Source organism: Staurois parvus, unplaced genomic scaffold (assembly GCF_062004578.1).
Source record: "Staurois parvus isolate SC_StPar_1 unplaced genomic scaffold, SC_StPar_1.0 ptg001054l, whole genome shotgun sequence".
In the NCBI taxonomy this organism is placed as follows: domain Eukaryota; kingdom Metazoa; phylum Chordata; class Amphibia; order Anura; family Ranidae; genus Staurois; species Staurois parvus.
This window is the reverse complement of record NW_028318850.1, coordinates 117,411-131,755: the sequence shown is the minus strand read 5'-3', so window position 1 is coordinate 131,755 and position 14,345 is coordinate 117,411. Positions and strand designations below refer to the sequence as shown.

Sequence of the window (14,345 nt, the reverse complement as noted above, 5' to 3'; positions counted from 1 at the left end):
GCAGAGTAAGACTGGCCAAAAGGGATTACTTTGATGCAGTTGACCAGATTAACCCCTTGCCTACAGGGCACTTATACCCCCTTCCTGACCAGGCCAATTTTCAGCTTTCAGCGCTGTCACACTTTGAATGACAATTGCGCGGTCATGCAACACTGTATCCATATGACATTTGTATCATTCTTTTCACATAAATAGAGCTTTATTTTGGTGGTATTTAATTACCACTGAGTTTTATTATTTTATTGCTACATAAAACCCCTGAAACGTTTGAAAAAAAAACCAAAACACTTTTCTTTGTTTCTGTTATAAAATTTTGCAAATAAATAACATTTGTTCATAAATGTAGGTCAAAATGTATTCTGCTACATTTCTTTGGTGAAAATAATATATTGAATTTGTATTTTTTTTTTCAAATGTTTCTATTTATTTATTTTTTTTAATTCAATTTTTTCATTTTTTTTACTATTTTATTTTTCAGAACACTGTGATCAAAGCAATACAATGTTACCATTGTAACACTGAAACACTCTGGGCAAGTGATCATTTTTTTAATACATTATGATTGCTAATTCCAATGTACTTCATTGATATCTGCAATCATTGTCACTGAATGAAACGGATTCATTCAGTCTCTGGTTGTGATTAGCTGTGATTGGGCAAAGCTGATCACATGATACAGATAGGCTGTGATTGACCCTGTCTGTATCATGTGACTGCCTTGACCAGTCACAGCTAACAACATAATTGTATACAATGGATGGCATGACAGGAAGCCATCGATTGTATACAATTGACATGTGATCTGCTGTAATTGGTCACAGAGGTCACATGACACTGGCAATGGGCCGATGTAGTGATATGTCCCGTGGACACAGCCTGTGACAGATCGCGCCGTGGCCACGTGAGCGGCTCGTTTTGAAGTCATATAATGCCCAGTCACAATGGCGAGTGTCCCATCCAGCCGTCAATTTGCTATAGGCCGGGCGGGAAAGTGTTAAAGCGGAGCTCCACCCAAAAGAGGAAGTTCCACTTTAAGGACTGCTCCCCCGCTCCCCATTAAGGATTGGCACCTTTGCGGGGCGGGGGGGGAGTGGGTACCCCAATTTGACAGGTACCCGCTCCCAATTCCTTAGGCGATCAGAAACGGATAGTGACCTCCCTCCCTGTAGTCGTTTGGGACACGTGACAGGTCCCAGAAGACTACAGGACCATTCATGAAGTGCAGAGCTACTCGCGTATGCGCAGTGGGTACCCGGCTGTGAAGACGCAAGCTATCACAGCCGGGTGCCCACACTGAAGATGCCAGCCTCCTGGAATACAGGACGGCCGGTGAAAGGGGCTGCAGGGGACACACCGAGGGATAGGTAAGTGGCTGTTTTTTAAAAGTCAGCAGCTACAGTTTTTGTAGCTGCGGACTTATTTTTTGACAGGGTGAGGGGAACTCCGCTTTAAACACATATTGCAATATACGTCAACTAAATATCCCTATTTTTTTTTTATTGCAAAGTTTGCTGAAAAGGGTATATAGCAGCGTGTAGAGGGTCCACTCAAAATTTCTAGTGCCATATAAGGGTAGGCAAAGGGCCACATCCGGCCCCCAGGCCACAGTTTGGAGACCACTGTTTTAGAGGGATCCCACAGGTACAGCACCTACATAGTTACATTGGTCTAAACTGGATCAATGCAGCAATGTAAAAATATACCATACCTGGAAGTTCTCTTTAACCACATACAATATTCAAGCCCTGATGAACAGGGGGTGTGTTTTGAACCCTCGAACCACATTGGATGTTTTGTGTGATCATACTATGGGTAATTAAACTACTTGGACTCTTCCATGAATTGGTCTGGGGCTCCTGTTGTGTCTTTACATGTTAAGTCATACTCTGGGTACTCATTGAAGAGGAGCTTTGTTCCACGTGTGCAGCCACACCAGAGCCATTTTATTGAACGAATATGTTTTGAAGTCTACTGTCTCTTAGATTTTTTTTTCTCATTTTTATTGGTGTCTGCACTGGGGAGATTCGCTCCTTTATTTATCACGGTGGCCATTATCCACAAGACAGAAAGTGAAGGGGAATCTAAAATGTTAGAGTCACCAGGGGACAACTGTATAGGAGGGGAATTCAATGTACTTATTTAGAGATCTCATTTCCCGTTGGGTCTCATGGAGAGGACATGAAAGGAAATCTCTCCAGTTAGACACAGGAAGCAAAAAATAGTTTGATAAGAGTGTTACCTTTTTTACTTCTTTATCTAATACTAAGAAAAGTTTTGGCTTTACATACACTTTAACAATGCATGATAAAGACATGCGCTGGTAATTGCAGAAATATAAATAGAGCTTTGATCTCAATGTTGAATTCTGTATTTTACTGCAGCAGCAGAAGTAAGACCCTCTCACTTGATCATTTTGGGAAAGAGCACAGGGAATTTAAGAGGAATCGCAAGAAGGAACACAAGACAATCAATAAAAATTCTGTGGTGCAACCCTGGTCCACATGGGACATAGGAGCCAAATCAGTAAATATATACAGTTGTGTCCAAAATTATTCAACCCCCAATGCTGTAAAGGGGTTTAGGGACTATAGTGTACATTTGGAATTGTATTCAGAATCAAATCCTACAAGGACGTTGTAACTACCCAAATGCAACTAAAATGACATCAATTGTTTATGTAATACAGTAGTAAATGGTTCTTATGTGGTTTCTTCATTGCCACAATTATTCAACCCCTTAAAGACTACCACTCTGAAGAACAGAGGTTCATACAGGTGCTTTCCATCAGGTATTGAAAACACCTGTGGATGTCACCGAGCAGCAATCAAGCATAATAAGCACCAATTAGGCAGCTTTAAAATGACTGTGATACTCAGCTCCTTCTAGACATTTACTGGTGTGGTTACAAACATGGTGAAGGCAAGAGAATGGTCCAGGAAGACAAGAGAAGAGGTGATTTCTCTTCACAGGAAGGGCAATGGCTATAAGAAGATTGCAAAGATGTTAAACATACCAAGAGACACCTTAGGAAGCATCATTCGCAAATTCAAGGCAAAGGGCACTGTTGAAACGCTACCTGGTCGTGGCAGAAAGAAGATGCTGACTTCGACTGCTGTGCGCTACCTGAAGCGTAGAGTGGAGAGAAGTCCCCGTGTGACTGCTGAGGAACTGAGAAAAGATTTGTCAGATGTGGGTACAGAAGTTTCAGCCCAGACAATAAGACGCACACTGCGTAATGAAGGCCTCCGTGCCAGAACTCCCAGGCGTACCCCCTTGCTGTCTCCAAAGAATAAGAAGAGTCGACTGCAGTATGCCAAAAGCCATGTGGACAAACCACAAAAGTTGTGGGATAGTGTTCTGTGGACTGATGAAACAAAATTAGAACTGTTTGGGCCCATGGATCAACGCTATGTTTGGAGGAGGAAGAACAAGGCCTATGATGAAAAGAACACCTTGCCTACTGTGAAGCATGGTGGAGGGTCAATCATGCTTTGGGGCTGTTTTGCTTCTGCAGGTACAGGGAAGCTTCAGCGTGTGCAAGGTACCATGAATTCTCTTCAGTACCAGGAGATATTGGATGGAAACGTGATGCAGTCCGTCACACACCTGAGGCTTGGGAGACGTTGGACCTTTCAACAGGACAATGATCCCAAGCATACCTCCAAGTCCACTAGAGCATGGTTGCAGAGGAAAGGCTGGAACATTTTGGAGTGGCCATCGCAGTCACCAGACTTAAATCCGATTGAGAACCTCTGGTGGGACTTAAAGAAAGCAGTTGCAGTGCGCAAGCCTAAGAATGTGACTGAACTGGAGGCCTTTGCCCATGAAGAATGGGCGAAGATACCCGTAGATCGCTGCAAGACACTTGTGTCAAGCTATGCTTCACGTTTAAAAGCTGTTATAACTGTAAAAGGATGCTGTACTAAGTACTAAGATTGAATGTCACTTGGGGGTTGAATAAAACTGATAATGCTGTGAGCACAGAAAAGACATTTGTGGTTATTTCATTATAACTGTTATGTTATATTTGTCTGACCTACAAGTGCCTCTTTAATGTAAATGTAAGCAAGATGACTGAATGATCAAAAGCAATGTCAAACTGGCCAAAACACTCAATTTCAGTGGGGGTTGAATAATTTTGGACACAACTGTAAGTCCATAAAGTCCAAACTACTAAAATAGTCCATAAATGAATTATGCACCATGTAGGCAGCTCCACCAAGAAGACTGGAATGGATCCCTTTTGTATTAACAAGAGAAAGCACAAGAGGGCGTCTCTAAGTGCAGCATTTTTGAAACATCGGTATTGCACTCACAAATGTAGATGAATAGTGCGCTTGTAAAACGAAGCAGGCCTCAATAACGGATCTGCGAGTCCGGCTTCAATCTTCCACACTGCCACCAATGGACTCGCGGATCCGTTATTGAGGCCTGCTTCATTTTACAAGCGCACTATTCATCTACATTTGTGAGTGCAATACCGATGTTTCAAATGCTGCACTTAGAGACGCCCTCTTGTGCTTTCTCTTGTTAATACAAAATATGTGATATCGTATGTACTCTCCAGCGCCTCAGGATATGCACAGCCAAAAGGGAAGCCAAGGGTACCAGGACAGCGACAACCAAAGGAAATGTTCCAGGGGTGCAGCCCTCCTCAGGACGGGGAAATCAGCCACTGGATAGGGAGAAAACAGGTGGCGCACACACCTAGTGCATTATCCAAGGTTTATTGTAGGAATTAAATAATTAAAACATACTCACAGACGAAGCATGTATCTAAAAAGCATAGAAAAAGGACAATGGCCACAACGGCGGGCAAGGTGTTCTCACTGTCAGTGCGGTCAAATGCCTGACGCGTTTCGGGGACGAATCCCCTTCCTCAGAGCTGATGACCAACCTCTGATGCTGATGTATGATGTATGGAAAGAAAGAGCCTCGCTGTTGATGCCTCGTCAACAGCGAGGCTCTTTCTGTCCATACATCAGCATCAGAGGTTGGTCATCAGCTCTGAGGAAAGGGATTCGTCCCCGAAACGTGTCACCATTTGACCGCACTGACAGTGAGAACACCTTGCCTGCCGTTGTGGCCATTGTCCTTTTTCTATGCTTTTTAGATACATGCTTCGTCTGTGAGTATGTTTTTATTATTTCATTCCTACAATAAACCTTGGATAATGCACTAGGTGTGTGCGCCACCTGTTTTCTCTCTACAAAATATGTGAGTGCAATACCGATGTTTCAAATGCTGCACTTAGAGACGCCCTCTTGTGCTTTCTCTTGTTAATACAAAAGGGATCTATTCCAGTCTTCTTGGTGGAGCTGCCTACATGGTGCATAATTCATTTATGGACTATACCGATGTTTTTAATAAAGTGTTTCAAATGCTGCACTTAGAGGCACCCCCTTTGTGCTTTCTCTTGAGGAACACAAGACAGACAGTGATTCAGTGCATTTGGCATCTATCCAGAACTGAAATATCGGTTTTAGGTGGACTCACCCCGTTGAATTCCAGCACCATTGGTATTCCACATGAGAATGGTTAACACATGAAAGTCGTGTGCTGACACGATTAGCGGATTAGGTGTGGTGACTGCGCTGGCTGTTAGGGTAAGCGAAGCATGCATGGGTTTCTGACGGGTGCACTTCACAGCTGCAGATTGTATCAAGGGTAACTAAGCTGATTAGGCCGGCAACTTTCCAGAGTCACATGCCACCCCGTCTGTGGTTACCTCTCTTTGAACCGACCTGGGAATCGGCACATGATGGCTGACATCGAGTAGGGGGGGGTTAACGTGTCAGGAGTGTTACACATAGAATAGTGTTCTTGTACCCAGGACAGTCTATGATATGATTAAAGAGTACCTGCTGGTGTACACAATATATTCAATCAATGACACAGATACTTTACCAGCAATGGGAAGAGAATGAAATCCCTGCGGTCTAAGGGAGAGACTGAGATCACCCAATCAGTGACGGAACAGGGCAAGAACAAGTAAGGCCTGTTTCACACGGACTTCAACTTGTATGAGAGCAATGTGAACTGAAAGTTTTGACACAAGCATTTGCAGAGCTTTCAGGAAGCTTTTAAAGTACCATTCAGCTCCAGTTTGTAAATGTTGAACACAGAACCTAACGGGAGTGTAGGCTTCAGCATTTCTTGAGGCTTGTTGAAAGTTTGCTAGCAGCTTGTGTAAAGTGGCAATCAACACTCCCATTAGGACCCGTGTGCAGCATTTACAAACTGAAGCTGAATGGTGCTTTTAAAGCTTTAACAAAGCTGTCCGAAAGCTCTGCAAATGCTTTGTCAAAGCTTGCAGTTCACATTGCTCTCATACAAGTTGAAGCCCGTGTGAAGCAGGCCTTACTTGTTCTTGCCCTGTTCTGTCACTGATTGGGCGATCTCCATCTCTCCCTTAGACGGCAGGGACTTCATTCTCTTCCCAAATGCATTGTCAAAGCTTGCAGTTCACACTGTTCTTATGTACATTGAGGCCCATGTGAAACAGGCCACATTTAGTTCTTCCTTTAGGGCCCATTCACAATTAAGTGATTGGTTGCGGCGTGTTAATGGACTCATGATAACATGCACTGCATTAAGGCAGCCCATTGATTATGAATGGGGTGTCAACGTATGACAAAAAACATGCATGACCCCTTTATCTACAATGCAGTGCACCGCAATGCATGGTGTATTTGTTGTGGTGTGCTGTGGTGCTTTGGGTGTGGTGTTTGAGGTACTTTACAATGTATTGGAGTGCCATTTAAAATGAATATCACCACAATGCACATAGAGCAGGTGCCTTGCAATGCATCGTGGCAACATGCACTAATGGCCCTTAAAGTGTTTGTGTGAAAAAAAAAAAACACAGCACATATCCACAATACATGTCACATTTCCTTCCTGCTGGACCACAGGATTAGAATTATGGGTGAAGGTAAGCAAGGTTGTAACCCCACTTGATCTTTACTGCTGCCCATGATGCTAATGGGGAAACCTATTTCCTACCACAACAGCCAATGTTCCAACATAAGCTAAGGTAGCTGCTTCCTCTCTCTGAAATTGGATTTTTTTCTACATACTTACCTGTAAAACCCATTTCTTAGGACACAAAGCAGGCTATAATCATGACTTTATGGGTTATGGCTTAGCATGAAAGGCCTCAGGAGGCTCAACACGCTGTGACGTCACGCCGCCGGAGCCACAAGTTGGTCCGGTGGCCATCTTAAAGAAGGGTCAGTTCACTGTCCTATGTATTTTTACTCACTACATTGTTAATAAAGCGCATTAGGAACATACTACACTATGGACATTTTTTCTATGGCTTCTTCATGGAGCTATTGAGTTGCAGAGCCAGGAGAATCTTCTAGATGAAGGATACATTATCCAGAGGAAAGGAATCCCTTTAAACGGGCGGTGGATCCATCTATCTTAAAGGAGACCTCTGGAGACTTAACCTTCACCCACATACCGCTTTGCTGCCCATCCCTAGAAGGAAGTGCTCTACACATCATACCTCTTCAAGAGGTGGATTTATTTATGCGCATATTCTATGCGCATCTGGTAAGTGCGCATTTTTACCGATTATCCTGAGCACTCATATCCGGATCTGTTGGCTCACTTGGATGTCACTATCATATATATCCACAAACTCATTCACAGTCTATTTATATGACATATTGTTCAGCGCTGCACTTTATTTGTTCTATATGGGTTATGCGCCACCTACAGGTGAAAGGACAATGGCAGATCAATCAAACAGGAAGTCCTTACCTATATAACCCATCCTCAGGGGCGGACTGACCATTCAGGCATTCAGCTTTGAGTGTGGGCAAGGACACAGGGGCCCCATGATCCTCTATTGCCTGGGGGCCCCATGAGTTGTCAGTCCGCCCCTGCCCATCCTATATAGGAAATACCTCAGTTTTGTAGCAAGCAATGGATTCCCAGAAAGACGGGAAGGACCTCTGTGTCCCGTGAAATCATGGGACACAGAGCAGGCTATAATCATGACTAAGCAATAAAACCTGAGGGGTGGGAGACACAACAATAACCACTGCCATCAATCCATTCTGCTGTTTGTAATACGCTGCCGCCAAAAGCAGTATCCTCCGTGGATCTGACATCCACCTGGTAAAACCCTGTGAATGTGTGAACCAAAGACCATGGCGGACTTAAGCCCAGTACACACGATGAAAATATCGGACGAATGATTATACATTTTTTTTTTTTTTGCATACTAGTCACATATCGAAAGTGAAGAGGTTACTAAAATTTACGAAAATTCTTGTATGACAGAAAGAAAATTCGGAAGTGATGTCCTGTATTTGTATTGTATTTTCGGACGAAAAACTGTCCTGATTATACGAAAATTGTACGATCTGCTATTGTATGAGAAACATTTTCGTGCTGCTCCCTTCAAATAAAGCTGTGTACTAAAGATCAGATTATCGTATGATTGCTTTGAAGGCTGTATTTTTCATACAATTTTCTGATTGTGTGTACTAGGCTTTACAAAACTGAGCCATTGCCGCCTGATAGTGGATAGCCACGATGCCCCCATACTCCTGGTAGAGTGCACTCTCACCCGAAAGGGTGGGACCTTGCCCTTTCAAACCATAGGCTTTAATGATTAACTGGCGGATCCAATGAGAAATAGTTGACCTGGATGCCGTCTGCCCTTCCTGGGCTCTTCTGGCAGCACAAACCAGTGATCTTCCCCTGCTGAGTGTGGACTAGGAAAAAAGAAAAGCAAGACATTGTTCTGAATCAAGTAGAAACTAGAAACCACTCTAGGCAAGAAAGATGGATGAGATCGCAACATCACCTTATCATGATGCAATACCTAGAATGGCTCCTTACTTGAAGAGCCGCCAGCTCTGACACTCTTCTTGCCAAAGTGGTAATAATCAAAGAAGCCACCTTCCAAGCCAAAGGACCAACGGAGCTTCTCGAATTGGTTCAAAAGGTGGTATCTTCAAGGACAGTCAAGACCAAGTTCGGGTTCCAAGGACACAAGGGTGGCCTGACAGGTGGGACTATCCGCGTTACACCCTACACGATGTAAAAATCAAGGAGTAAGAAACGATGGTCTCTGGAAAAAAAATATAGATAGAACCAAAATCTGACCCTTAATGGTACTTAGGCCAATTTAATTTCCCATCCTGATTAGAGAAAGGACAAAAATCTCCCAATCACATATTTCCGTGGATGTCACTTCCTGGCTTCACACCAGGCACATAAGATTTCCAGGTCCTGTAAGGAAACCTCCCTGAAGCCGGCTTTCTGTGCTCAATAGTGCATAGATAACAGGACCCAAGACCCCCGATCATTTCAAACCTGGGCTTCAATAGCCAAGCCTTCCATCCTAAAGCAGGATACTATTGGACCCAGTACAATAGGCCTGACTGGACTGGAAGTGTCCAAGGAGCACCCACTGTCAGATTCACTATGACAGTGTACCAAGCCCTCCTGGGCTAGGTCGGCCACCACTATTATCAGTGTTACCAACTCCCGAGATCATGCGCAAAGACGCGGCAGTAGTTGAATCGGGAGGGAAAGCAAAAATTACGTGGTCTCTAAGGTGTTACCAGTGTATCTACCCCTATTGCCAGTGGGGCTCTCATCCCTGCCAGTTTTCTATACTTGGAATATGTACTGCCCACAGAGATGGCACATGCTCTTCTGCCACAGACAGAATTTGGTTCCCCTTTTCCTGAGCCACATGACTCCTGGTGCTGCCCTGGTGGTTGATACCCTGACCATGACCACAAACCTATGCAACGGATTCATCCAATAATCTAGAGCAAGGTGCACAGCCTGAAGTTCCAAAATATTGAAGGGCAGTATGCTCTCCTGTGGAGACCAAGTCACCTGAACTGTAGCCACCTCCAAACCAGCCCCCCAACCGGAGACACTGGCATCAGTGGTTACTATCTTCCATATCGCTGGAAGGAAAATTTCCCCTTTTCCAGATTCCGAACAATCAACCACCCATTCTCCTGGCTTCTTTCCCCTTCTGGGACCATTTAAATCATATAACAAGTAAATAATGTAGCAACTATATTGCCAAAACATATTTATGCAGTCCTGCAGGTCCATAGCCATGTAATAATGCAAGTATGCAGTTATGCAGGTATACAGGCAGGGGCAGACTGACAACTCTTGGGGCCCCCAGGCAATAGGGGATCATGGGGCCCCTGTGTCCTTGCCCAAACTCAAAAAAGCCTATGAAAAAGGTACCAGGGGCATCTCATGGGGCCCCCTACTGACCTCGGGCAGTGCTCAAGTTTCCAAATGCTCAGTCCATCCGTGTATACAGGTATGCAAGTATATAGTTTATACAAGTATACAGGTACGCAGTTATGCTGCTTATGCGAGTATGCAGATATGCCCCTATATAGCTATGTAGCCATATAGTTAAATAACTGTGTCAAAATTAACTGCACCTAGCCCCATACACCCTAGTAAGCACTTGGCCTAGTTTTGCAGGACTAGCCAAGAACATATGCATCAAACACAACCTAAATGTAGCCTTTCTACCGCTTCAGTGCAGTCTAAATGTAGGTTCCTGCACATCAAAATGCAAGCTACTCTGGAGACACAACGCCTTTAAGTGCACTGATACTCATGCATGGGTGTATCAGAAAACAGTTGTACAAGGCCCCCAGGATTATGCAGACAAATGCAATGTGTAATCATGTCCTGTCTGGGCATGCAGCTCCCCACAGGTAGTACTCACCCATGATCATCCAGCCATAGACTGCTCCGTGTCCCTACTGTCTCTCAGGAGCCTCACTGATCCTTCAGCCCACGTGTGACTTCAACCATAAGAAAAGTGGCCACCCTTCTACTTCCTGCCTCAACTGCCCAAGAGTAGGTATATACAGAGCGGCCCCTCACCCTCTATTGGCTGGGGGAGAAAACTGCAGCCCAATACTCCTGAAAACGGCCCAGCCAGACCAAACAATACACCACTTGCAATTCTCACAGCAGGACTTTGAATCATATCAGGAGTCCAACCTTCACCCATCACAGCTGGCTCAGTCATAAAAGAGTTTCAATTTACAATTGGGGTCCACTCTCCTGGATCCGTATAGCACCCTGCTGGAAAGCACCTTGGTCAGAACAAACAGTGCAAAGGGTTCCATTATGTAGGGTCCACTGCTGCAAGGTTGCGTTACACGCAAACCCAGAGGATTCTTCTCTCTTATCCTATGAGGCTTGGGTGCCATCCCTTTTAGCTACTTGCCTTTGAATGGATCCGATTCCAGTCCTGGATTCACAGAAGAAACGCTTTGGACCTCCAAGTATGCTCCAAGAGCACATGCAGCACATCAGTGACCATCACCTTACAGACACTGGTGAAAAAACTGAGATACTTCCTGTATAACAGGGGTTATATAGGGGAGGATTCCTGTATGATTGATCTGCCAGTGTCCATTTACCTATAGGTGGCGCATAACCCATGTAGTCATGATTATAACCTGCTCTATGTCCTGTGATGTACAATAAATGAGTTTTCCAGACTGCTGTGCAGTACACTAGGGTGCTGGTGACACCAAAATGCTGAGACCACTATGCAACAATGATCCCCCTTCCTTTTGTTCCTATTAAGAATGGAGTCTCCCTAAGGGGGTATATTATTTATTATTTTATTTATAAAAAAGTACTTATAAAGCGCCGTCAATTTGCACAGCGCTTTACATATACATACACACACATATATATATACATATATATATATATACACACACACATATATATATATTTTACCATTCACATCAGCCCCTAACCCTCAAGGGGCGTACAATCTAAGGTCCCTAACTTACATTCATACATACACATACTAGGGCCAATTTAGACAGGATCCAATTCACCTACCAGCATGTCTTTGGAGTGTGGGAGGAAAACCGGAGGAAACCCACGCAAGCACAGGGACATGCAAACTCCAGGCAGGTGGTGCCATGGTTGGGATTCGAACCAACAACCCTAGTGCTGCTAGGTGGAAGTGCTAACCATTATACCACTGTGCTGCTAAATGGTTAGCACTTCATCCTGACAGCACTGGGGTGGTTGTTGTCAGAGCCATGGACAGCAGTAAATGGATTGGGCAGTCACTTAAAGTGAACCGTGTTTTCCCTATTCAGTGCAAAACAATAGCTTTACTTACCGGCCACCCAGCTCAGCTGTACCTGCTTACTTTGCCACCCACCACTCGGCTGAGCCAGGAGAGAAGAACACTCAGTACTTCAGTGATATGGAGATGTATGTGGCTCACTCACCTCCCTAAATGGCAGTTGATGGATGTCACATGGAGCAGAGTCCTCGGCCATGTGTAAACTTCATGGGACATAGAGTCCTCAGCCACGTGTAAGCTCCACGGGCCAACATACACCTGATGTGTGTTCAGGAGAAGGACAAAGAGCCTGTAATTCATAGGCATTCTATGACAATGGTCCTGCCAGTTTTGGGTTGGTAGTTCAAGTTTCCAGCAGGGCTTTTATAGGTTTCTGGTATATCCAGGTGTCATGCCCTACTTGATAATTTGCTTGACTCTAAACATACCTCAGACGCTTCAGATAGAATCTGAATCCAGCACTGTCATGTCAACTGCATTCACCAGAGACCTATAATAGACTTCAGGCCCTGAGGCACAAAGCACAGAGGTGCTATAAGATTCCCAGGCATGTGTTCTGATGACTGTGGGTACAGTACCAATCACACAATATAACAAGAAGTGGTGTTGATTGCTGTACAAAAGACATGAGCGGAACTATAGCCACCTTGCACAGGCAAGAAAAACCTAGAATCATGTATGACAAGTCTGCAGGCTGTACCTGGTGATAGGGCCAAGGTAGGCCTGATGGTCATAGTGCTTCCTCCATTGGATTTGTAGTGGACAGAGATGGCATTCAGCAAGGCCTGTAAATACTTCTCCTGCTCGATGCTGCTTGATGACTCAAGAGATGAGGCAGGAGCTAAAAATGACAAAGCAGAATGTATTAGATCACCGAAATAGACATCAGAGATCCACCAAAGCAGCAATAATGTAATGCAATTACATGGCAGTAATAGTATACCTGTACAAACAAGATGACTTCTAATGCTACGCTAACTTCATACAGGACGTGTATTCAGACACTACAAAGACTGTATAATCTGAGACTGGCAGAAAGTCAAAGGACATACATTGCTGCCACATGGGGAATCCTGACTCACCACCTCTCTGATACCCTCCCAAACCGCAGACTGTAATAACCTGCAACAGCCTAAATGCCAAATGCCAAATGCGGAAGACCCAACACCAGAGGATTTCTGAAATCCGACAAATTCTGCAGATTTGGTATAAAATATTAAACAGCAGTCATCTTAGAAGTGGCTTAATATGTTTCACACGGACGAGCTTACTAAAAGCCTTACGAGTAAGCATTATAGTGTGAAATATGTCAAGATATGTCTGAGATGACTGATGTAGAATGTTTTCAACCAATGAACAGATGCTGGACAGAGTGTTTGTATCTGCTTCTTTTCTACTGACCTCCAGGACGGAGTGTCTGTATTCTCCTCCTTTCTACTGGCCTTGATAATTGAGTGTCTGCACCCTCCTCCCTTCTACTGGCCTCTAGGATTATGTGTCTGTTCTCTCCTCTTTTCTACTGACCTCCATGATTGAATATCTGCACCCTCCTACCTTCTACTAGCCTCCAGGACCAAGTGTCTGTACCCTCCTCTTTTTTACTTACCTTCAAGACTGAGTGTCTGTACCCTCCTCTTTTCTTCTGACCTCCAGGACTAAGTGTCTGCACCCACCTCTGTTCTACTGACCTCCAGGACTAAATGTCTGCATTCTACTCCTTTCTATTGGACTCTAGGTCTGAGTGTCTGCACCATCCTCCTTTCTACTGACCTCCAGGACTGAGTGTTTGCACCCTACTCTTTTCTACTGGCCTCCGGAGCTAGGTGTTTGCACCCTCCTCTTTTCTACTGACCTCTAGGTCTGAGAGTCTGCACCCTATTCCCTTCTACTGACCTCCAGGACTAAGTGTCTTCACCCACCTCTGTTCTACTGACCTCCAGGACTAAGCGTCTGCACTCTACTCCACTCTATTGGATTCTAGGTCTGAGAGTCTGCACCCTATTCCCTTCTACTGGCCTACAGGACAAAATGTTCACACCCACCTCTGTTCTACTGACCTCCAGGACTAAGTATCTGCACTCTACTCCTTTCTATTGGACTCTAGGTCTGAGAGTCAGCACCCTCCTCCTTTCTATTGGCCTCCAGGATTGAGTGTTTGCACTCTCCTTTTTTCTACTGACCTCCAGGACTGAGTGTTTGCTCCTTCCTC

At 44.5% G+C, this 14,345-nt stretch overlaps 1 protein-coding gene across 1 annotated transcript in view; it reads right to left on the bottom strand.

Annotated features, from left to right (window-relative positions):
- Positions 1 to 14,345, bottom strand: part of LOC149440755 (myotubularin-related protein 13) — a gene marked incomplete at its 5' end in the record, with an annotated part of 208,535 nt that overhangs the window by 77,395 nt on the left and 116,795 nt on the right. The window contains one exon of the mRNA XM_089658165.1: positions 12,837 to 12,977. Coding sequence (XP_089514291.1) covers positions 12,837 to 12,977 — 141 coding nt within the window. The remainder of the gene's footprint in view (positions 1 to 12,836; positions 12,978 to 14,345) is intronic.